The sequence below is a fragment of the Schistocerca nitens genome, chromosome 1, assembly GCF_023898315.1.
Source record: "Schistocerca nitens isolate TAMUIC-IGC-003100 chromosome 1, iqSchNite1.1, whole genome shotgun sequence".
Classification (NCBI taxonomy): domain Eukaryota; kingdom Metazoa; phylum Arthropoda; class Insecta; order Orthoptera; family Acrididae; genus Schistocerca; species Schistocerca nitens.
In genome coordinates, this window is record NC_064614.1 from 338,184,528 (window position 1) to 338,209,641 (window position 25,114).

General features: G+C 40.3%; 1 protein-coding gene across 6 annotated transcripts in view; it reads right to left on the reverse strand.

The window, feature by feature from the left end:
- The window catches only part of LOC126248551 (GATOR complex protein Iml1), a 637,798-nt gene that overhangs the window by 607,411 nt on the left and 5,273 nt on the right, over window positions 1–25,114 (reverse strand). For all 6 annotated transcript variants that reach the window (XM_049949630.1, XM_049949665.1, XM_049949640.1 and 3 more), the window contains exons 2-4: window positions 9,589–9,726; window positions 4,072–4,241; window positions 3,407–3,532 (exon numbers count right to left, since the gene is read on the reverse strand). In XM_049949630.1, coding sequence (XP_049805587.1) covers window positions 3,407–3,532; window positions 4,072–4,241; window positions 9,589–9,726 — 434 coding nt within the window. The remainder of the gene's footprint in view (window positions 1–3,406; window positions 3,533–4,071; window positions 4,242–9,588; window positions 9,727–25,114) is intronic.

The following is a 25,114-nucleotide window of genomic DNA, read 5'->3' on the forward strand; positions in this document are numbered from 1 at the left end:
AGATGGGGTCTTCCCAGCCATACAGTCATTTCATTTCATTTCCTCCCTGACTGGAGCAATTGAGCTACACCCTTCACCGGGTCTTTGATTATCTGTCACGATTCCCAGAAATGTGGACATCCTATCAAGCTCCTTCCAACCCCTCTTAAAATGGTGTTCCATCCCACCCCATCAGAGACAGGGTCAACTGCACAAGCAGCCATGTCATAAACCAGCTGTACTGCAATCACTGCACAGCATTTTATGTGGACATGACCACCAATCAATTTTCCACCAGAATGAATGGGCATCACCAACCCGTGACCATGAGCAGAGTTAACCTTCCAGGGGCACAAAATGCCACTGAGCACAACATGCTCGAGTTCACTGACTGCTTCAGAGCCCCTTGCCATCTGGATCCTTCCCTCCAACACCAGCTTCTCTGAAGAACACCGATCAGAGTTATCCTTGCAACACATCTGATGTATTTTCACACTCATGATGCACGCAATTTCAGACATCACGTGTCCATACAGTTCACAGGGCCCCTTATAGAGGCCACATAGACCGGACCACCCCTGGTATGCCCTGGTGAGCAGCCAAAGAAACAATATTATTTAAGCTATGGCAAACAAATGCTTGGCCTATTCTGTAACTTGTATTACTGTTGTCCAGTCAATATGTGTTCAGTGCTTCGTATGACCTGTACTTCATTGTATCTTAGGTGTTACTTGATAAAGTACTATGATCCATAACTCGTGTTTGTTCTTGCTATAGCAAACTTGGCAATGAAGATAGGATATGTTTTCTGTGTGTGTTAGTATCAATGCTAAGTCACCTGACAAACATCTTGTTGAAACAAATACTTCCCAAATACTTCCACGTATCATTGCCCAGCAGTCAGCTTTTGCGGATCGACAGCAGGCTCTCGCCACCACTCTCAATAAAGTGGCATATCCATGTTCATGGCAGGTTACTCTTCCATCAGTGCAACCATTGCCCTTTCTGGCATAAGATGAATCGGCTGAAGATTGGGAGTCTTACAAGACATGGTTATGTCAACATTTCCAGGCTTTTTGTGTGAGCTATGCAAACCAGTGTGGGGCTTTCTTTCCTGGGTTTCACTGCTCATTTATCACTTGTTGCACCAACTTGTGTCTTTGCAAGAACCAACCAGCTTATCTTTTGATGAAATGTGCAAACCACTCTCAACCTATTACTGTGACAGAACACGTCTCTGTGACGCACGCGGAATTTTACCATTATCAGAAATACCTAAACCAATTTTACAAAGCAATGAACTCCTGTTAGGCACACTGCAAGTATTCAGGATGACCGGGAAGCCTTTGCCACAGTACAACCATCAACTCAGCATCGCACGGGGCAGTGTCAGCTCTGACCACAGCAGCAACTGGCCGCGTCACAACAGTGGCCATGTGCCCTCTTCCATCTTGCCCATACTGCCTAAGCATTGGGCCATTTGCAATAAGTATTCATAATGCATTGGTGTGTAACTCCTCTTCAAGTGTGGCAAACACAGTAGTGGCAATGGACATAAACTGTTATCTCTATGAAGACTGTCTGCTAGGACAAATTTGTTTATTGACTTGCATATGTTTAATAAACCGCTAAAAATGCAAGTAGACACAGGAGCTGCAGCCACTTTAGTAAACGCAGCTACAATAGATTTTGTAGCATCTTCTTTCATATAGTGCTTCATTATAGATAAACGCACATCTGAAAAAAGTCTTAGGTTACTATTAATACTGTCTGCAAGGTCATTAATATACGACACGAACAGCAGGGGCCCAACACACATCCCTAGGGCACACCGTAAGTTACTTCTACATCCGTCCATGACTCTTCATCCCAGATAACTTCTTGTGTCCTCCCTATCAAAATATCCTAAACCCAGTCACCAATATCACTTGATACCCTGTACAATCATACTTTTGATAATGAGTGTAGATGTGGCACTGAGTCAAATGCTTTTCAGAAATCAAGAAATACAGCATCTACCTAACTACCTTGCTCAAGGCTTTCAGTATGTCACATGAGAGAAGTGCGAGTTCGGTTTCACATGATTGATGTTTATAGAATCCCTGTCGGATTGCAGGAAGGAGGTCATTCTGTTCAAGGCACTTCATTATGCTTAAGCTCAGGATATGTTCTAAGATTCTATGACAAATCAATGTCAAGGATGTTCAACAAGAGTTTTTTTGCATCAATTTTGTGTTCGCAGTATATTCAATCATACACAAAACTTAAAAGAGAGTCTAACTCAGCCACAAATCCAGAACAGAATAGAGAGACCATTGGGGCCAGGAGCTATGTTCAGTTTTAACGACTTCAGCTGTTTCTCATTGCCACTGACACTAATATCTACTTCGTGCACCTTTTCAGTGGTACAAGAATTGAATTTCAGTTCCTGTCTGATTGATGAGTGGTGGCTGCTATCTTTCATGCCACTAAGAGCCTTTACATATGACCACAATTTCTTCAGGATTTGTGAAAGATCATTTGACAACATTCTGCTGTGGTAGTCTCTGAAGGCTTCACATATCTCTATCTTGACAGACAAATGCATTTAATTTAGCATCTCTCTATTCATAGTCCTATGCTTCGGTTTGTTTGGTTTACACCTGTTATACAGTAGTATCTGTTTCTTTAGAAGTTTCTTTACAGTGACTCTATACTATGAAGGGTCCCTTCCATTACCAACTGTTCTGCTGGGTACATATCTAGACAGAGCACAGTCACCTATTCTTTTAAACTTGGCCTATAGTTCGTCCACATGCTCCTGTCATGTGCTGAGAGTTTTGATTTCCTCACTGAGATATGACGCTACTGCTCTTTTATCTAGTCTACTCGACACTACTTCCTACTTATTTTAGTTGCCCTATGTACTTCATAAATCATTGTTGCCACAGCTGCCTCATTGTCACTGATACCAGTTTTGATGTTGACAACCTCAAAATGTCAGGTTAATTTTCTGCCATTAGACCTAATATTTTTTCAACACAAGTGGGAATCCAAACTTTCTGTTCTAAGCAGTTTCCAGAGAATACATTTAGTAATGCTTCGCACAATGTCTTGTCACACCCACCACTAACAAAACTGTAATTTTCCCAATTACTTGTTTAATAGTTAAAGCCTCCAGTGATAATTACAGTATGAATGGGGAATTTATGCACTAGCGAACAGAGGTTTTCTCTAAGGTTTTTGGTTACATCAGATGGTGTCATGGTCATCTTTTACAGATTAGGAATTTGCTTCAGAAACTTTGTATGAAAGTACTGATGACAAATTACTGAAATAGGTGCATGACAGACATCACTTACATTCCACTCCATTCAGTTTATGCTGCTACATTTCATAAAACTACCTTCTTATAATATAACGTTTTACATGTCTTGATGAAACTTACTTTAGTATCATTTGTAATCACACCGCAGGCTACTCTGTCACCCATTGACCACATTTCATAGACCTGGCATCGAATTGTACCACCACAGAACTCAATTTTCTTGTTCACATACACACATGTATCCACCTAGAAAATATAGTAGAAAAAAGTTATAAAGTTAATGTAATACACTTCTCATTGTAACACACATTTTTTCTTTGCCTCTCAACTCCCCAGTTCTCAGCCAACAGATATGACAAAACAACAAATATAATACATTCAGAAACACTGTAATGGCAGTCATAGCGCCATTAAAATTGTATAATTAATATGTTACTCTATAAGTGTTTTGTGAAAAAAGTAGTTATGAAACAGTTTTCACTCATTACATCACCCATAACACTTTTATGGGGAAAGTTTCAGTTACAAAAAACACTTGAACACTGTTTAACACACTTCAATTTTAACTACATGGGTGCACGATAAACAGCAGAAAACACATCTCCCATTTTGCTTATTGGCATGTAGGAGATGAAGCTAATTATTTCTTTTCCTGGAAAACTAAAGGGAAGTGTTTGGAGCTTGTTTCCTCTACTTTACTCCATGGACAATGACAAAGAAAAAATGTATAGAAAGTATCCCACAGGAAGCATAATTTAAAGTCTTATTTCTTTCTTTTTCCTTACCAGACTGTTCTTTAGTCTCCACATTTCGCTTCGCCCCAAATACTGGTCTTTGAATGTCAGCTCAACAGAATCCAAAGCTACATCTGCAGGGTTTACTATGTTCACACACACATCAGCATATGTTCGCAGTTGAAATGCAGTGGCAATACTCTGTTCAACACTTATCGTATCTGAGGAAAAAAAATAATTTAAGAAGTCAGTACCTTCCAACAATGATCCATAATATGCATTTTTAGAAAACTAGTAAAAATAAAAAAAAGTTATGCCAAATTATATGATGATAATTTTAGAGCATACTTCTTTCACTTTCTTCATATCCTGAAAATTGAACAAATTTGTCATTAAGGACTTATCATCCCTTTAGATGTTTGAGATCACCCTGCAACTCTTGTAAAATTCATCAGATGCAAAGGTCAAAATATTACACTGAGAATCTTAGAAAGGACATTTTCAACTGGATTGCTATTACATATTACATGCATTTATTCACAGCTGCATCAGTGCACAGTGTTTTGTTTAAGAGGACACTGTCCTAGTGCCAACCATGTACACATATTCCATGTACATAATAATACTGAACTATCTGCTATGCATTTTTTTTAAAAAATCAAATTCATCTGAGCTGTTCTCATAATTTACACTATAGGCACATCACATTTTCAAAGTTTCTGTTCTCTTCTAGACTGTATTGCTTATCATCCACATTTCACTTCCATATCAGGACTAAAATCCAGAAAAATAGTTTGAGGAAAAGAGTGCCCGACACACAAATTTATATTTGATCGTAACACATCTAGCTTCTTCAAGCAAGCTTTTCTCAATATTCCCAGTCTGCATTTTATATCCTCTTCTCCTTTACCACCATCATTTACGTATTTTGTTGCCCAAATAGTAGAACTTGTCTAAACCTTTAGTATATCTTTCCTAATCTAATTCCCTCAGGATTGCCAGATGTAATTAGAGAGCATGTGTTTGCCCTTGTTATACTTTTATTCATGTTCCACTTAGTATCCCTTTTCAACATACTACCCATTCCAGTCCACTTACCTTCCTGTTCAACTGATCGTCCACGTTCTTTGCCCTCTTGCGACAAAATTACAATGTCATCAGTATATCAATGTTTTCAATTTCTTCTACCCAAATGTTAATTATGCTAAATGTACAGATTTAATAACACTGAGCATAGGATACAACCTGTCTCACTGCCCTGTACACTACTGCCTCCCATCCACATGCTTCAAGTCTTAGAACTGCAGTCTTGTTTTTGTATAATTTATAGATAACTTTTCACTCCCTGTATTTTATCCCTGCTACATTCACAATTTTCAAGAGTGTACTTCAAACAACACTGTCAAGAGAGGGAGAGGGAGAGGGGGGGGGGGGGGGGAGAGAGAGAGAGAGAGAGGGGGGGGGGGGGAAGGGGAAGAAGAAGAAGAAGAAAGAAAGAAAAAGAAATGGAAAAGTTGGGATGAGATAACAACAGTAAAACTGGAAAGATTGCTATTCAACACAGAAAAGCCACTTAGTGGCAGACAGTTGCATTTAACATAAATTTAAAAGTAGATTGTGTGTGTGTGTAGGGGGGGGGGGGGGCTAGTGTTTTTCTATATCTGAGGAAAAAATTTTTCTGATAGCTTCATAGCTTGGTCTACTTTTAAATATACTTAAAATGTGCCTGTCAGTAGCTCAACAGCTCCACTCTGTGGTAAGTAGCAATCCATCCCATGTCATTGCTAAAAGCTTTTCCTAAATCTACAAATGCTATAAATGAAGGTTCCACTTTTTTAAATGCATCTTCTAAGATGATCTTCGGAACCCCTACTGATCTTTCGACAGGTCATCTTCAATAAGCCATTCATTCCTTCTGTAGATTATATTGTGTTAGTATTTTACAGCATTATTTACTAACCTGTCGGTTTGATAATACTCAGAACAATCAGCACCTGCTCTGCTTGGCACTGTGATTATTAAATTCTTCTTAAAGTCTGATGGCAGGTCATCTGCCTAACATATCCTGCACACCAGGTGGAACAACTTTGCCATGATTGATTCTCTTATGGATAGAGTGAGCCAGTGTCAGCATTAAATTCTATTGGACTCAAATCTGCTACAGCCAATGCCAGATTGTAATTCCACAAAGGCACAGTGTGGTCAGAAAGCATTCTGTTTAGGTTTGCATAATTCATAACATTTTTTCTCTTCTCTTTTGACATATTAGTAACCACATCACAATGTTCTCATTCAACAAATATCTATGCCTACAGTGATGTACTCAGTTTTTGCATAAATAGAAAGAGTGCTTCAGTGACCTCTTTCTTGTTCACTGAAAGAAATGGGTGCATTTGTTTGATATTGCATCTTTTCACTGAAGCCATCATCTTGCGCTACAGATTAAATACAGTTAAATGTGAAAGTTAATGCATCATTAAATAGAAGAGTAGATGAATAACAGACCATGCTTCATGTAAGTCAATAGCTTTTGTTTACTGACAAATTAGTTTGAAGCAAGGATTCCTCTAAGAGTCTACTCAAATTCCACATTTATTAGAGGTACTGAGTGGTACTTTATTCACTTCAGAAGGCTATAAGTGTACAAAACTGTGTGCAACAGATGATGTGCGGCAACAATAAAGTAATACAATTTACAGTTTTGGTTCATCATCTCAAGATATAACTTTTTCTGGCACTTCTCCCAATCTTCACATCTAAATGACCCAGATTATTTAATATGGTGCTCTCTCTCTCTCTCTCTCTCTCTCTCTCTCTCTCTCTCTCTCTCTCTCTCTGCTAGGGCAACAGACTGTTTTCAACCACCAACCGATCAGTCAATTTTTTTTTTCTCTCAGTTGGTGTTTTCAGTTAAATGAAACAACCAAATGAAACTAGTCTCTGTGGCCATGTCTGCTATATGCATGTTTTCACTCACTCACCGAGTTTATGTGGTTTCACTCAATGTGAGACAATCGACAGGCGTAAGTCTCTATCAACTGCAGCTGTTATATGAATGTTTTCACTCAGTCTCTGGGTTTGGTGATTTTGCTTTTCTTCACATCCTTTTCTATGGAGGGGGGGGGAGGGGGGGGGGGGGTGACAGTTGGGGCACGCGTGTGGCACCACCATCACTACAGCCTCCTCCTGCTGTTGCCACAGCAAGCATTGTAGCCAGTGCGAGGAGGTAGAATGGTGGTCAGCACAGGTGGAGCACACTGCTGGGACCGGCACTAGTGGCTACTGGCCACTGCATCACTTTCTCACACCAGCTGCAACCCTGGCCCTGGCAACAGCACGACGCTGACATGAAGCGAGCAGGACACTCAGGGGCTAGCTACATAGATAGGTTTTCTTATATAATTAATTAATGGACATCATCACATCTTTTCAGTAAAATGAAATGCAAACAGTCACAGAAATCTGCCATGTATCCTTTCTTCTTCACATACCCTTAACAGAACTTTCATGCCTGCAACTTTGCACTACCAGTGAAGCTTTATTAGTTACATGATGTTAATTGCACCTGGAACAATTTAATGCACAGCAGTTTATATGTCAGTTTTAAATGATGAAAATAAGAATTAGTCCTCCAGTACATAATTATATGAGTATTTATATTACATATTTTAACTTTAGCATAACCACTGAGATGTCTTCATGTGTACCTGGGGTTGCAGCTACCTTCTAGGACTATATGTAGCCCTAGTTTGTATTGTATACCACTGTTTTACTTCACCTAATGAAAACACTACAGACTGGTTTCGCTCAAGAGAATAACTGGATAATTCAATCAAATAAACAATGGATTCAGCTGAATGAACGAATGAATACATATTTCAACCAACAGAAAAACTAAAGACTGTTTCACTTGAAAAGGAAGAATGAATAACTCAGTCAGTACTCAAAACAGTGCCAGATTGTGTCAGCTGTTTCCATTCAGTTGCTCCCAAAGACTGGTTTCACTCTAAAGAATGAATAAATAATTCAACGGATACATAAAGCTACAACTGAATGAGTTGATTGTTTTCCAACAACTGACTGAATCGACTGTTTTCATTCGACTACTTCCAACCCTATCCTTCTCTCTCTCTCTCTCTCTCTCTCTCTCTCTCTCTCTCTCTCTCTCTCTCTCCCTCCCCCCCCCCCCTCCTCTGTATTGCAAAATCATTTCTGCTCCTTTCTGAAATATACACACTGAATAGAGCCCATAAATCAAGAAATGAGCATCTACACTTCAACAAATATCACTGAAGAAGGAATATTAAAAAATTTCAACTGACTTATACAACTAATAATGTTATTTTATTTTGTTTAAGTACAGGATTAAATGTAAATTTGTACACTAATGTCAAGACACATGGCAAGCCAATATCCACATATCCCTTCTCAGTCGCAAATTCTTGGAACCTTCGTAAGATCATCCTTATACATCAATGTATTACAACCTGGAAAAATTGTAAATGGCTTATCAGCTTTAATGGTTAGAAAATTTTTCTGGACAGCATGTGCTATTGTAAAGACTATGTCAAGGTGTGCCCCAGCAATGTTTACACAGAGAAATAAACAGTGTCAATATAAGTCTGTCAAATCTATTGGAACAATATGAGGAATACTCTTAGAATTTTTAACACCAATATCTCCTCAAATGAAACACTGCATTATAAACATAAACCAGAATCTAAATGATAACCAATGAAGTGCTAACAGTGCAACTCCCCAAGAATGTACAAAATGCTGTTCACTGCATGTAAAGTGACAGGCACTCTTAGGATGTAGCTGTTTCGGATTCCAGAATTGGATTCTTTTGAGGGTTTTGAATCTCACCTAAACTATCAACATTGAATGTTAACAGAAGACACACGGAAAGTGGAGACCAGAATGGACTGAGAAAAGATGACGGCTCTATAAAGCAATATGATTTGTGGCAAACTTAATACACTGAGTTCACAATCTCTTCAAATCCGTCAGACAGAGACTTTATGAGTACTGTTTTCCACTGCTGTTTTAGAGTTTTAAGCAATGGTGCACTGCCATGAGTGTGTAACAAATTATTCTCATCTTTTACTACAATAATAAAGTTACATAGCTGAAATATTTTTGCATTTTCCACAAAAGTACATACATGCCTTTACCTAAATATGAACACTTGCTCTTTATTTCTGCTGTTATATGTTTCAATCTAGGGTGAATGAATCAATCAACAGATGGGAAAAGCAAAAAAAGCGATAATACAAAAATGATGTATGCATTATGCGCATAGGCTGTAGGTACTACTGATAATCTCAATATCTGAACAGTGTGTGAACAGCATGAGGCTAAACTGGGACCATAAAAACATATTAATAATACTAGCTTGGGATCCATAGATTTTCAAAACCAGAGAATTAATCATGCCAAAAAGTACAACTAGAACATCTTTATTTTTGATCATTTTATACAAACCGTTTATACCCAAGGCAACTGCATAAACAATGTCAGAAAAATCACATTTGCATTTTTTTATTTTTTTATTTTTTTTTTACTTACCTTTGCTTTGCATGTCTTCCTTGAATGAAGTAACCTGCAACAACAGGCGGCTGAACTCATCTTCAGGAAGATATATTTCAACTACACTTCCTTGTTTAATGCCTGGAAAATCCTTAGGATTGATAATAAGATCCTCACCTGCCACAAAAATAACAATAACGTACAAATCAAAACGCAATTTTCCAAAGAATGTAAAAAGGAATGGAGAGTAGAAATTAGTGTCACATCAATAACAAGGTCACCAGATATGGAATACAAGTTAAAGCCAGGGAAGGACATCAGCTGTGCCCTTTAAAAAACACCATCCCAGCCTTTGCCTTGAGCAGTTTAAGAAAACCACAGAAAATATAACTACAGATGGCCGAAAAGGGATGTGAACCATCATCCTCACAAATATGAGTCAAATGTGATACCACTGCACCACTTCACTTCGGGCAAAGTGTGTAGTTTAGTATAATCATGTTGGATGTGTCTGAGTCAGGAAACATATAGACAGAAATATAATAATGAAAAGTCCCTGGTGGAACATAAGTAAGGCAAGAGTGAAGGTAACAGCTCACTTTTGTGTCTCACTAAATCATCAATAGGTTCATAAATAAGCCTAAGAACACTACTGAGCATTTGGAGAAATCATTCTTCACAGTTAACAGAGTGTACACACACACACACACACACACACACACACACACACACACACACACACACACACACGTCTGCTGAGCTACAGTGTCCTGGCCGACAACTTTTATCAATAGCCAGCTTGACTTGAGTGAAAGATTGTATTAGCAGGTATGGGAAGAGGAAGAAAGCAGACAGGGAGCAGAAAGAAGAATTGGAAGTAGAGCTAAGATAGATGGGCAGCAAGTGCACAGGATAGGAAAGTGGCATTGCTGAGCTCACTGTGGTGCATGAAGTAGGAGTCATGGACATTGCATGAAGACATGGAGTAGTGGACCGGAATTTGATATAGAATGGGGGAAGAGGGCAACTGCATAGAGAAGGATGAGAATGTACAATGAATGAACTGAGGAGTGGGGTGCAGAGGTGGAGGTGGATGTGGGAAAGGTGCTAGCAGACACTTACGCCAGAAGGATCATGGAATCAAATGATGTGTTGCAAGGAAAATTTCTATATAGGTAATTAGGAGAAGTTGACATTGGCTGGAAAGGAGGAAGGATTGGGGAGGGGGGGGGGGGTGAATCCAAATGGTAGGATCATGGGCAGCCACTGAAATCAACAACAACAATATGCTCAGAAGTACGTTAAGTCGCGGGGACACCAATACTACTCTTGGCCATAGTTTGGCAGTGGCCACTCACTCAGGTGGACAGAAGGTTGGCAGCCTTACTCACATAAATGGTAAGCTGCAGTTACAGCATAGCTGGTAAATGGTATGACTGCTTTCACAAGTGGTCACACCTCTGCTAGGATAGGATAGGATATGCTTGCCATGGAAAGTGCAGGATGGCTACATTGGACAGGTCTTGCACCTGGGTGTCCATCATGGGTATTACTCAGGCAGCAAGAGGTTGAGAGTAGGTGTGTCCTTAGAATACACTAAGATATTTTAGGGATTGGGTGGGATCTGGAATACCACTTTGGAAGGTGCAGGAAGGATTGTTCTCTATCTCCAGATATGATGATAACTAGGTGAAGGTCTTTCAAAGAATATGGGCAAGTGGTTCAATAGGGTGTTGTTGGGTGATGAGAGGGATGCTCCTTTGCAACTGGTTCGCTGAGATGACAAAAGATATGGAATACCTCCAAATATCATGTCACACCTCCTTTTGCCTGGTGTTGTGCTGAGACTCAATTAGCACAGACTCAACAAGCCATTGTAAGTCCCCTACAGAATACTGAGCCCTCTGTCTCTACAGTTATCCATTATTACAAAAGTGTTGCCAGTGAAAGATTTTGTGCATGAACTGAGCCCTTGATTATGTCCCATAAATGTCTGAGGGGATTTATGTCAGGCGATCTGGGTGGCCAAATCATTCACTCAAACTGTCCAGAATATGCTCTAAACCAGTCGCGAACAACTGTCGATCTGTAATGTGGCAAGTAGTTATGTGGGAACATGCAGTCCATGAATGGTTACAAGTTGCCTCCAGGTAGATGACAATAAACATTTCCAGCCAATATCGGTTCAGTTGGATCAGAGGACCCAGTCCATTCCATGTAATCATCACAGCCCACACCATTGAAGAGCCACCATCAATTTGCACAGTCCTTGTTGACAACTTAGGTCCATGGCTTCATGTGGTCTGCTCCACACTCAAAACCTACCATCAGCTCTTACCAACTGAAACTGGGACATCTGACCAGGCCATAGCTTTCCAGTCATCTAGGGTCCAACCAATATGGTTCCTAGCCCAGGAGAGGCACTGCAGCACCTGCACATTGTTCAAAAGGATATGTTCTTCATAAATCCCACATTGACTTCTACCATTATTCCATGCAGAACTGCTTGTCTGTTAGCCCTGACAACTCTACACAAACAGCACTGATCTCGACCATGTAAGTGAAGGCCGTTGGCCACTGCTTTGTCCATGGTGAGATGTAATACCTGAAATTTCTAAGCACACTCTTTACACTGGGGCCCTCAGAATATCAAATTCCTTAATGATTTCCAAAATGGAATGGCCCATGCATTTCAAGTCTGTTAATTCCTGTCATGCAGCCACACTCATGTCAGAAATCTTTTCCCATGAACCGTCTGAGTACAAATGATAGCTCCACCAATTCACTTCCCTTTTATACCTTGAGTATACAATACTACCGCCATCTGTTTATATGCATATCACTATCCCACGACTTTTGTCACCTCAGTGTAAATCTGCTTGTGAACTATTTTTGGAGAGGGGATGGGCGATAATACTTGTCTGTGAAAGCTTTAGTATGCCCTTTGGCATACTGTGCATAGAATTGTTTATTCCTGCAAATGCACTACACAATTGAGGCCAGATTGTGTAGGAGAGACTTTTTATTGTGGAATTGGGGGCAGCTATCAAGGTGCAAGTATAACTGATAATTAATGGGCTTGATGTGGGAAGAGATTCTTATAGAATAATCGGACATTTCTGCTTAAAGTAAACTCCAAACGGCCACACTGCTTGCAACTGATACTTTAACATTCACTCGACTGTATGACGAGCAATGGTATAGAAAGTCAGTCACTATGATGTTGATAGCAGGCCATACAAGGTGTGCTCCATGAGAAGAGGCAATAATGAAAATTGAAAAGAGGACTGGAAGGATTAAAATTAACACACACACAATTTTCTCACAAGAATTTAAACGATGTACTATTCTATTGATTCCTAACATAATCTAATCGTCAGTTAAATTATCCAATGACAATGAGCTCCCTTGTAGTGTCTTTGGCATTTTCAAGATGAAACAAAATATCTCTGAAATGTCCACACAGGAAAGATTTTTCTGTTAATGCCTCCAGAGAAGAGACAAAAACAGGAGTCTTTTCCTTGCTAACAGTTTCAATTCCTTAATATGTTTTCTGAACCCATTTGTATACTGCTCTAATATGGCATTCATCAGTAGTGGTATCACCACAGTGAAAGAATTAAAATAGTACATCATACAGTTGGATGATCACTGGACTACAAAGGGCTCAGCCACATACACATTAACAACTCCAGCCTAAAAGCTTAGACTAGAGTTCAGATGTTACACACAATTTCAAAAGATTTACTACATTTCTCTAAACGTCAGCTAAAATAGAGGGCAGGACTCCACTTAACATCCCACTGGAATGATTGGTATGAAGTAGACCACTGCTTTTCACCAGCCACAGCTTACTGCACCTTACTGCCAGTCACTCCTACTCACACAGCTGTATGGCTCTCCAACTCACAGTGGGACTCCTTGGTCTCATGCTCATTTCACCAGATTCCCACATCCCATGGTACTCAGCAGAATGGCACATGCCTCCCTTGCTGCTGAACAAGGAGAGGGCCATTCTGTCTGTCATTTTCTCTATTGGAAATATTTGCTGCAATATCTACGGGGCACTATGGGAATTGAAGCAGATGTGACTTTTTTGCTTTGGAGACATTTCATCTGCACTACATACAATGTATTCAGTGGGAAGGAAAAACCTGAGGACATGACCGGGAAACACAACAGCAACGGGAGCCCCCTTGCTTATAACTATCAGTGTACACTATATTAAAACCACGATGTCTACCTAAAAGGCTAGCAAACAATGATGCAAGTTATATCTGGAGCATGTTCCTTCTTATTGTTTATCAAATTTACAGGTAATTCTGCATCTCTGTAGCAGCCAGGATGAAGATCTGCCAAATCTCAGTGTAGAATTTTAAAATCAAACTCGACATTTTTAAAAGCAGTTCCTTCTGGATGGATTCCATTGAGCCTCATTGCTCGCTTACTATTACTGAAAAATTATTAGCTCCTACATGTTTGGATAGTGCTGATTCCACAACTATTGTACATTTAATGAAAAGCCACTTCAGCTGCTTAATTAGAACTTTATTAATTGCACATGAAGTGTTTCAGCCTTTATACTAGTCCATTATCAAGCACACCTGAATCTGCCATTGTTAATGCATAATATGGATGTGTATATACTTTATGTAGTAGCAAATGGGACACAAAGCTTATATATGTATAGTACAAGTGCTGAAAGATTAAATAACTTATGTTATGCTGTAGAGAAGCAATGTCAATGACAAAAACAGTAAAAGTCAAGTAGATTTAAATAGCTTGCACCAAGTGAGGTCATAATGATAAAACTATACAACCTGAAACATCAAAACTATTACAATGCTTTAGCTTCAGAACAATTATTCCCTCGTGTGTTTCAAAATTTCAAATTGCATGTTTTCCAAACAAAATACCAAAAGTAATTATTTCAATTTAATATAAGTGTAAAATAAGTACAGTGTATGGATGTTTAAGTTGAGCCCGAGATTAAGTCCTCTAATGAGCAAAATTTAAAACACTGAGAACTGCTGAAGGGTATAATGTAGCTTGCACACATTGTCAACTGCTAATATATATATATAACAGAGGGAAACATTCCACGTGGAAAAAATTATCTAAAAGAAAGATGATGAGACTTACCAAACAAAAGCGCTGGCAGGTCGATAGAAACACAAACAAACACAAATATACACACAAAATTCAAGCTTTCGCAACAAACTGTTGCCTCATCAGGAAAGAGGGAAGGAGAGGGAAAGACGAAAGGATGTAGGTTTTAAGGGACACAACAGTTTGTTGCGAAAGCTTGAATTTTGTGTGTATATTTGTGTTTGTTTGTGTGTCTATCGACCTGCCAGCGCTTTTGTTTGGTAAGTCTCATCATCTTTCTTTTTGGATATATTTTTTCCACGTGGAGTGTTTCCCTCTGTTATATATATATATATCTGGGCATAGCTTTGAAATTGTGGAATGGCTTTAAAGGAAGTTGTCAAAAACGGGGCAGCAGATACCTAAGAAACTGTTGTTTCTTAATGTGCATTGCTCTTTGGGTGTCTTTTCCTTGGACTTTTTTTCGGTAGGTGTACATTTCTCAGTCTTCATAAATATCCAAAAAGTATCCCTTTTTCACTGTATGGAGGACTGAGCGATTGTTTTCCATACTATGTACTGTGTGACAATCTTGCATGAGGTGAGCTGCGAAGGCTGATTTACTCCGGAGATGGGAACTTGCTCTTCAATATATCCTCTCTTTCCGTTACCCACCAGGCCTCAATCTCCGCTAATTTCAAGTTGCCACCACTCATACCTCACCTGTCATTCAACAACATCTTTGCCTCTGCACTTCCGCCTCGACTGACATCTCTGCCCAAACTCTTTGTCTTTGAATATGTCTGCTTGTGTCTGTATATGTGTGGATGGATATATATGTGTGTGTGTGTGTGTGTGTGAGAGAGAGAGAGAGAGAGAGAGAGTGTATACCCGTCCTTTTCCCCCCCTAAGGTAAGTCTTTCCGCTCTCAGGATTGGAATGACTCCTTACCCTCTCCCTTAAAACCCACATCCTTTCATCTTTCCCTCTCCTTTCTAATTCTGAAAACAGATGGGTGTGCAAGCAATGGTATGGTGGTCAGGTATCAGTAGTACGGCTATTTTTTATAGGCTCTTCAAAGCGACAGTTCATCCCATTTTCAGAGGCTTGAAAGAGAGTTGTCTGCTCCCCATGAACTGGTGCTAAAATATTTCAAAATATGCTGAGGGAATTAAATTAGGAAATGAGATACTTAAAGTAGTAAAGGAGTTTTGCTATTTGGGGAGCAAAATAACTGATGATGGTCGAAGTAGAGAAGATATAAAATGTGGACTGGCAATGGCAAGGAAAGCGTTTCTGAAGAAGAGAAATTTGTTAACATCGAGTATAGATGTAAGTGTCAGGAAGTCATATCTGAAAGTATTTGTATGTATGGAAGTGAAACATGGACGATAAATAGTTAGACAAGAAGAGAATAGAAGCTTTCGAAATGTGGTGCTACAGAAGAATGCTGAAGATTAGATGGGTAGATCACGTAACTAAAGAGGAGGTATTGAATAGAATTGGGGAGAAGAGGAGTTTGTAGCACAACTTGACCAGAAGAAGGGATCGGTTGGTAGGACATGTTCTGAGGCATCAAAGGATCACCAATTTAGTACTGGAGGGCAGAGTGGAGGGTAAAAATCGTAGAGGGAGACCAAGAGATGAATACACTAAGCAGATTCAGAAGGATGTAGGCTGCAGTAGGTACTGGGAGATGAAGAAGCTTGCACAGGATAGAGTAGCATGGAGAGCTGCATCAAACCAGTCTCAGGACTGAAGATCACAACAACAACAACAACATCATAGTACTTTTAGGGACCTTGCTTCTAGGTCTCACGCTGTGATGAACAGATAAGCTTTGAATAAAATGTGAAGCCCAGAAACCTCATAGTTCCTTTAAAATTAAGAATATTGTCCATATAGAAATGGCAGTCACACTTGCAACACAATCTTGGGGTCTCTCTATCTCTCTCTCTCTCTCTCTCTCTCTCTCTCTCTCTCTCTCTCTCCCCCCCCCCCCCCCTCCCTTTTTTTACAAGTTTTTAATAACAAATTCATCAATGTAACAGAAGAAGTTGTCCAGGAAAAATGATTTTAAATTAGATTTAAAACTTGCTTCACAATCTGTTAGACATTTTATGTTCCTGGGCCAGTGACGTCTAAATAAAGGTCATTTTTCCCTCTAGAGTTGTAGGTATGGACGTAATTGCTTTTCTCAAATTGTGATGGATTATTTATGACTAATTTCACTAGCAAATATATGTATTGTGACAGTGCAGTTAAAATGCCTGGCTCCTTTACGAGATACCTAAATGATAATCAGCTGCATGTAAAGCCATCAGTTCGATAAAACTTGATGACCTACACAAATCCAACACCTTGGAAAGGTCACAAAAATTCCAAACTGGCAATATAATATTATTTTAGGCTTTTACTATTTGATGAGTGAATGTATAAATAGCATTCTCAGTTGAGCAATCCTCCTGGAATTCAAACTGTGATATGCTAAGTAAGTTGTTTCCAATTGTGTGCAGATATTCTTGAGTACATTACTTTTTCAGATGTTTTGGAGAAAGATGTCAGTAAGGAAACTGTGTGATAACTATTTAAGCCTGTCTTGTCACCTTTCTTGTGAAATGGTTTAACTGCATACTTTAACCAGTCTGGAAAAATTCCCTGTGACAGCAACGCATTGCATATATCACTAAGGACATTACGTATTGAACTGGAACAACTTTTCACAATTCTGTCTGAAATTCCATCAACCCACAGGATCTTTTGATATCCTTTAAAAAAACCTTATAAATGTTCAGCATGTAACCATATTTACAAATTAATATGTGATGTACTTGTAAAAGAGTCATTCCACATCATTAAGATTTACCACGCAAAACGATCCGTGGAACATGAAATTAACTCAATTATTTACGCTTGTATTTTTTGTTTAATATATATTTATCACTTTTAGAAAATGGCATATGTTAGGCTTTTATTATAAATAAATAAACAGACTTAACTGACAACAATTTAAAAACTTCACTACACACTTGTGCAGCTGCTAAGCAAGTCTGTCATTTGTTCTGTTCTGACAAATCAAACAATGAATGCTTATCATCATTGTTTTAATTAGTGGGAAAAAAGAGTTCTTATCTTTGACATAAAAAAGACAGTCAGCAATACATTCTAGAAGAACTTAACTGCCATGAACAAGAAGAAGAAGACATTCTAGAATGGACGAGTGTCGTCTAGAATGGACGAGTGTCGACGGTGCTGATGCAGGGCACCAAATCATCCTGTCTAGAGTTAGCTCCCATGTCGATGAAATGTTCTGCCATCACCTAGGCTAAGCCTGTTGAGGTGGTCAGGAGATTATCATTGCACATCATGTAAGTTATTGAGTATCTCACACCTACCCCAGAACTCAGAAGGCTTCATGCAACAATTTATATAGTGTCCAGGATTTCACAACATGATCTCTTTTTCACTTCTTAATAATTCAGTGATATATCACCTTTGCTAACCAAAAGGCTACAAGGTTGCAAGTGGGTGGAATTTGAATAATTTCAGAGACACTTTCCTGTCTCTTGTAGAATGGTGCTCCTCATTTCACCCAACTACTGGTGTCCTTACCTGACCCAAAACTTGAATTCACAGACGGAATGTACTCTCAGAAAAAAAACACTGTACAAAGTGCAGTGGGCTAAGATTAGGCTAGGTCAACAAATATGAGCACTTTTTATATTGCCAATACCAAATATTGCAATTCCCACAAGAAAACACTACACAACCACGATGTAGGTGTCCTGTGAAAGCATACAAGATGTGTAAATTAACCTAGAAGCAAAAACCATGTTATGCTTGCTTCACCACAACCTAACACTGAAAACAAACTGCTTAAACCTCACAACCCAATAGGCTTTGCTACAAAATTATCAGTGGATATCTAATTCTACCTCCAAGTGTGAGTGGTGTGTATTTATCCACTGAACAGAACTGCTTTATAGCTTTAGATACCAAACGTATATCGGGAGGACGACGGTTCAATCCCACGTCCGGCCATCCTGATTTAGGTTTTCCGTGATTTCCCTAAATCGCTCCAGGCAAATGCCGGGATGGTTCCTTTCAAAGGGCATGGCCGAATTCCTTCCCCGTCCTTCCCTAATCCGATGAGACCGATGACCTCGTAGTTTGGTCTCTTCCCCCAAACCAACCAACCAACCAAACGTATACTTTATTGTATCAGAACTACAGGATTTGCTCTACACTAGTTTCTTCCTAGTTTTCTTCTCTCACCAATTCCAAACACACATTTCCTACCACTGAACATGAGAACTGAATTTGAATGAGGGCAGTAGACCGCCAGGATGCATTTAATTGAGAAGTCAATGTTCAATCTGCATGATTTTGGTTATATAAATGGGCATAATTTACCAATTACTCTGCTTCTACCTCCAAATGTGAGTGGTTTGTATTCCTCCCCTGAAGAGAACTGCTTTATAGCTTTGAATATCAAACATATACTTTATTGTATAAGTACTTCAGGACTTGCTTTACACTAGTTTCTTCCTAGTTTTTGTATCTCATCCACTCCAACATACACTTTGAACCACCAAACGTGAGAATTGAATCTGAAGGAGACACTAATCTACCAGGCTGCATTTAAATGAGAAGTCAATGTTCAATCTGCATGGTTTTGGTTATACCCATGGACACAATTTACTCCAATTTCTTCCCCGCCTGCTTCCCCAGATTCTTTGCACAGTAGACATTAGATTTCTCCTTACATTTGAATTCTCTCAAACTTCTCTGTCATATATACCATTACCTGTGGTTCGTTTTTATTACTTTTCTGTTTGTTCATATCATAAATTCATTTCATTGGCATTTTTCCCTATGGTCTTGGGCTTTAATCTTTATTTGTATCACATAATTTCTTTTCAGTTTAGTTGTTATCCATGCTCTCTCTCTCTCTCTCTCTCTCTCTCTCTCTCTCTCTCTCACACACACACACACACAGAACACATTTAAAATCAACCCATTTCTTTATGTTCGAGAGCAGTGAGAGTGAGTGAGTGAGTGAGTGTGTGTGTGTGTGTGTGTGTGTGTGTGTGTAAAAGGCTGGCGAACAGCCATTCTGTTGAGAACGTCAGATGCTGAAAGGAAGCTGACGTATGGATGGGCATTTGTGCGAAATGTAATTCTTGTTAGACAAGCAGAAAGAGAGAGACACGTTTGAAACATAAAAAGATCAAACAATGGAAAATCCAGGATGGAATGTAACAATACCAGAGAAGGAAAATTGCTACTCACCATATAGCGGAGATGCTGAGTCGTGATAGGCACAACAAAAAGATTCGCACAATTATAAATTTCGGCCATTAAGGCCTTTGTCAGCAGAAGACACACATACACACACGTGCACACACATATACTCACTCAAACACAACTTGCACACATGTCTACAGCCTCAAGAGATCTGAAACCACACTGCGAGCAGCAGCATCAGTGCAACCATTTCCTCAACCGACTCTCCACAGTTCCTGTCCCTTTACCACACGGCGCCCTGCTTGTCATTGTTGATGCCACCTCCCTGTACACTAACATTCCTAATGCCCATGGCCTTACTGCTATTGAACACTACCTTTCCAGATGCCCTATGGATTCCAAACCAACAACATCCTTCCTAGTCTCCAAGACCAACTATATCCTCACCCACAATTACTTCTCCTTTGAAGGCATTACCTACAAACAAATCCGTGATACGGCTACGGGCACCCGCGTGGCATCAATCCTATGCTAACCTATTCATGGGCCATCTAGAGGAATCCTTCCTAAAAACACAGAATCCTAAACCCCCACCTGGTTCAGATTCATTGATGACATCTTTGCTATCTGGAGTGAAGGTGAGGTCACCTTATGCACATTCCTCCAGAACCTCAACTTCTCCCCCATTTGCTTCACCTGGGCCTACTCAACCCAACAAGCCACCTTCCTAGATGTTGACCTCCACCCCCGCCCATATCTAATCTACTAACCACCAGCAATACCTCCACTTAGACAGATGCCACCCATTCCATATCAAGAAGTCCCTTCCGTACAGCCTAGCCACCCGTGGTCATCGCACCTGCAGTGACGAGTAGTCCCTCTCAAAATATACCGAGGGTCTCACTGAAGCCTTCACTGGCTGTAATTATCCTCCCATCCTTGTACAAAAACAAATCTCCCATGCCCTATCATTTCAGTCTCCCACCACCTCCCAGAGTCCCACAGTCCAGCCACAGAGGAGCATTCCCCTTGTAACTCAGTACCATCTGGGACTGGAGCAACTGAATTACATTCTCCGCCAGGGTTTCGATTACCTCTTATTGTGCCCTGAAATGAGAAATGTTCTGCCCACTATCCTTCCCACCCCTCCTACCGTGGTATTCCGCCATCCACCGAACCTAGACAATATACCGTCCATCCTTACACAACCCCTGCTCCCAATCCCTTACCTCATGGCTCATACCCCTGTAATAGACCTGGATGCAAGACCTGTCCCATACATCCTCCTACCACCACCTACTCCAGTCCAGTCACTAACATCACCTATCCCATCAAAGGTAGGGCTACCTGTGAAACCTGTCGTGATTTACAAGCTAAGCTGCAACCACTGTGCTGCATTCCATGTAGGCATGACAACCAACAAGCTGTCTGTCCGCATGAATGGCCACCAACAAATTGTGGCCAAAAAACAAGTGGACCACCCTGCTGCTGAGCACGCTGCCAAACGTGATATCCCTCATCTCAATGACCGCTACACAGCCTGTGCCATATGGATCCTTCCCACCAAAACCAGCTTTTCTGAATTGCACAGGTGGGATCTTTCCCTGTAATACATCCTATGTTCCCATAACCCTCCTGGCCTCAAACTTCATTAGTCGCTGTCCTCACCCATCCAGCCCCCTCCCTGTTCAAATTCCAGCACTACACAGCTGTCATTTCTTTTTATTTCTCTCCTTTCCGCTACTTACCCCCTCCCCCCTCTGCACCTTCTCTCCTGCCCTCCATCTAAACTGCAACACTTCAGTGTCTGCCACTCCCTTGTGTGTGTACTGCTGACAAAGGCCTTAATGGCTGAAAGCTATAATTATGTGAATCTTTTTGTTGTGCCTATCGCGACTCGGCATCTCCACTACATGGTGAGTAGCAAACATAAAAAGAGGCATACAGATTGAAACAGAACAATGTACTTGAAGTGCCAGTAATGTTTAGGATCAAGTGTTACGACTATAACATCTACTGGCAGCATCAACACTTATTTTAGCCTATTTCAAAGAGTAATCAACATGCACTATACAGTATGGCACATCCAGCAGTCCATTAATAGATGGCAGGTATGATTTTTCTGGGTTTCCTGGTACATCTGTTTGAAATAAACGTCTTAGGTTTGCCGCCAGTTAACACTGTGCCACAACACTTCATTGAAACAACTGTCTGACATTTTCAGATGCACAGTTTTAACTGGCAGAAACCCAAGAAAAGTATTTGAGATGCAAGGTACTCCTAAATAATTTCTATCTTGTCATTCAAACAGATAGTTTTTTCCGCATACAAGTTAATGACAGTAAACACACTTGTGTCGAGAGACCAGGAAGGTGACTTGCCTTCTTTTTCCGAAGAAAAAGGAAAAATTACTAAGACGTTGGAAGCTCTATGGGATGCATTACTTTCACTAAACTGGTGGCAGTGGTGGGCATTTGAATTCATTTCTGTATATTTTCAGAGAAATTGCACAAGAATCAAGCTTCAGTAAAATATGTGCTCAAATATATAGTTGAAAAAGCACTGGAGTAATATACAACATTGGCAGTTTTTGAGTAAGTACACCAAACTGAACTGAAGTGAATTGCTCGCATTGCCTACTAGAATGTTACTAGTACAAGGATATTAAGAAATGTAGTGACCAATAAGGATATGGTTAGATCAAGATGTCAAGATGAATGCAATACAAGAGGAAGACAAAGTGCTTGGACATTTTCCTAATTTACTACAACAGCAAAAATTTAAATCATTATTCAACATAGTTGTCCTGTCACACCACCATGACATCACACAGCAGTTACATCACGGGTCAAAGCAGACAGGTGGTATCACAAATTTCAGTTAACCTACAGGCAAGCCATGGATACACTGTTTTAAGCAGAATTAATGGAAATCCAATTTGTGGAGGGGGGTGGGGTGGGGGGGAGGGGTCATCATGACTGTGTGCACATTGCTCCAACACTTCCAAATACACCATCTGATGGGTTAGAACAATATGAGCAGCAATGTGTGGACACACTTTGTCGTGGGTGGGTGGGTACAATGGTTGCAAGGGACAACAGGCCTTAGTGTTTGTTTGAAATTGTATGCTTTGGCTCATTGCAAAGCACATCACTGGAATGTTGACTGTTTCCTCTTACCCCTTTCCAGATGATGATCCAGAATTTGTCCTTGAAAGTACTAAAAAACTGGGAACATCACATTTCCTGCAACATGCTCACTCTTTTAATTTCTTTCTCTCTGGGGATCAAAAATGTTTCCACTCCATGCCCTGGCATTTGCTCTCTGGTCCAAAGTTATGAATGCATGTTACATCTCCAATGATGTTTTGCTTCAAAAACATTTCTTCCTCATTACCGTGATGATCAGGCAGCAGCATACAAATTCTCACACAATGACACTTGTGCTCTTCAATGAGTTGTTTCGGGACTTTTATTTCAGAGACTGTACAAAGGTTGAACCTGTTACAGATGACATCATAAGCAGAACCACAACTAATATGCAATATAGTCTGCATCTTCATCAGCAGTCACTCAATGGTTACTCAAAAACAGCCCATGAATTTGCTTAATGTTGACATTAGTTGTGGATAAGACTGGATATCCTGCCGTTTTCTCATCTTTCACTTGTGTTTACACACTTCTGAATTGTTCAATCCACTAGAAAAACCTTCACCACAGTAAGATCTATTCCCCATATTGTGTTTAAAGTCTTCCATAAAATTCAGCTCCTGATACAGGTTACAGAACACTTATCTTCATTGTGAAAAGCAGAGCGGCACCACCATGTTTACTTCACACAAGAGCAAATCATACTGATATGGCAACGCTGCAACCTTTCACAAGTGAAGAGAACAGTACAATCTAGCAGTTGGTGAACGGACAAAGCCATAATAAATGTCGGGTAGACCGTTCACCTGGTGCAAGTCTGCCAATTTGATGCCACTTCACTTCAACGACTTGCGCGTCAATGGGGATGAAATGATGAGGGTCAACAGAAACATCCGATCTCACGCGTCGGCTTTGACCCGTGACGTAAGGGTGTTGTGGTGTGACATCATTACGGCGCGGAGTTTGGTTTGTGAGTGTGGCGTGTTTGTAGATGTCGTGTTGTTGTTTGTTGTGCCCTCTGGTGGTATGTTCATGGTTTTCGTTTGTTTGGTGTGTTGGGCTCAGTTTGCTGTTGCGTAGTGGTGAGTGCTGCGTGCGTCTTTTTGAAGGGGAATTTGTATCAGTGAGTTAACGGTTTTGTGTGATGGTTAATGTAATGATGATTGCTGTACGTCGGGTGAGTTTGTTATTAAGTGTGTTCGGTTGTGGTTTTTTGTTCAGGAATGGATATGAAAGACCGGATTAATAGTGCTCGGTTGAGGGCTATGATGGGCGAGACTGCTTTAGAGCTGATCAAATTTCTTCAGCTATTTGGCTTAATTGCCGAAGTCGTGAAGTGCGGTGTGTGCCGCGAACCAATGAAATTGGTTAAAGTTCCGGCCTCTCGGACCAGGGACGGGTACATGTGGCGCTGTCGCAAAGATGACATATGGCGTTCTATACGGCGCGGGACCTGGTTCGAGAAGTCTAGATTGGGCATGCGTGAGATTATGCTTGTTACATATTATTTTTGTTATAGGTCCCCACAGAGTTTTTGTGCGCATGAGACTGGTGTGAGTGAGAGGACTGTTTTAGATTGGTATTCCTTTTGTCGTGAAGTGTGTTCGGAATTTATTAAGTACAGGGATAAGTTGGGGGGGGGGGGGGGGCATGGGGTGGTTGTGGAGGTGGACGAGTCACAGTTTGGGAAAAGGAAGTATGAGAGGGGGAAGTCTGTGGCTGGTCTTTGGGTGTGGGGGGCTGTTGTTCCGGGGGATGGGGGTTCCAAATGTGTTTTTAGGGTTGTGGAAGGGAGGTCGAAGGCTGAATTAGTGGGGTTAATTGAGGAATATATAGAGACGGGGTCCACCATAGTTTCAGATGCTTTTTCTTCTTATAGGGGGTTGGGTGAGAGGGGATTTAATCATTTAGTAGTGAACCATAGTTTAGAGTTTAAGAATTATGATACAGGGGCTTGTACTAATACAATAGAGGGGATGTGGGGGGGCGGTTAAGTCAGTTATCGGGAGGGGGAAGAGGCGCTCTTCCAACCTTCAGTCTCATTTAGATGAGTACTGTTGGCGGAAGAGTGTCCCAGAGGG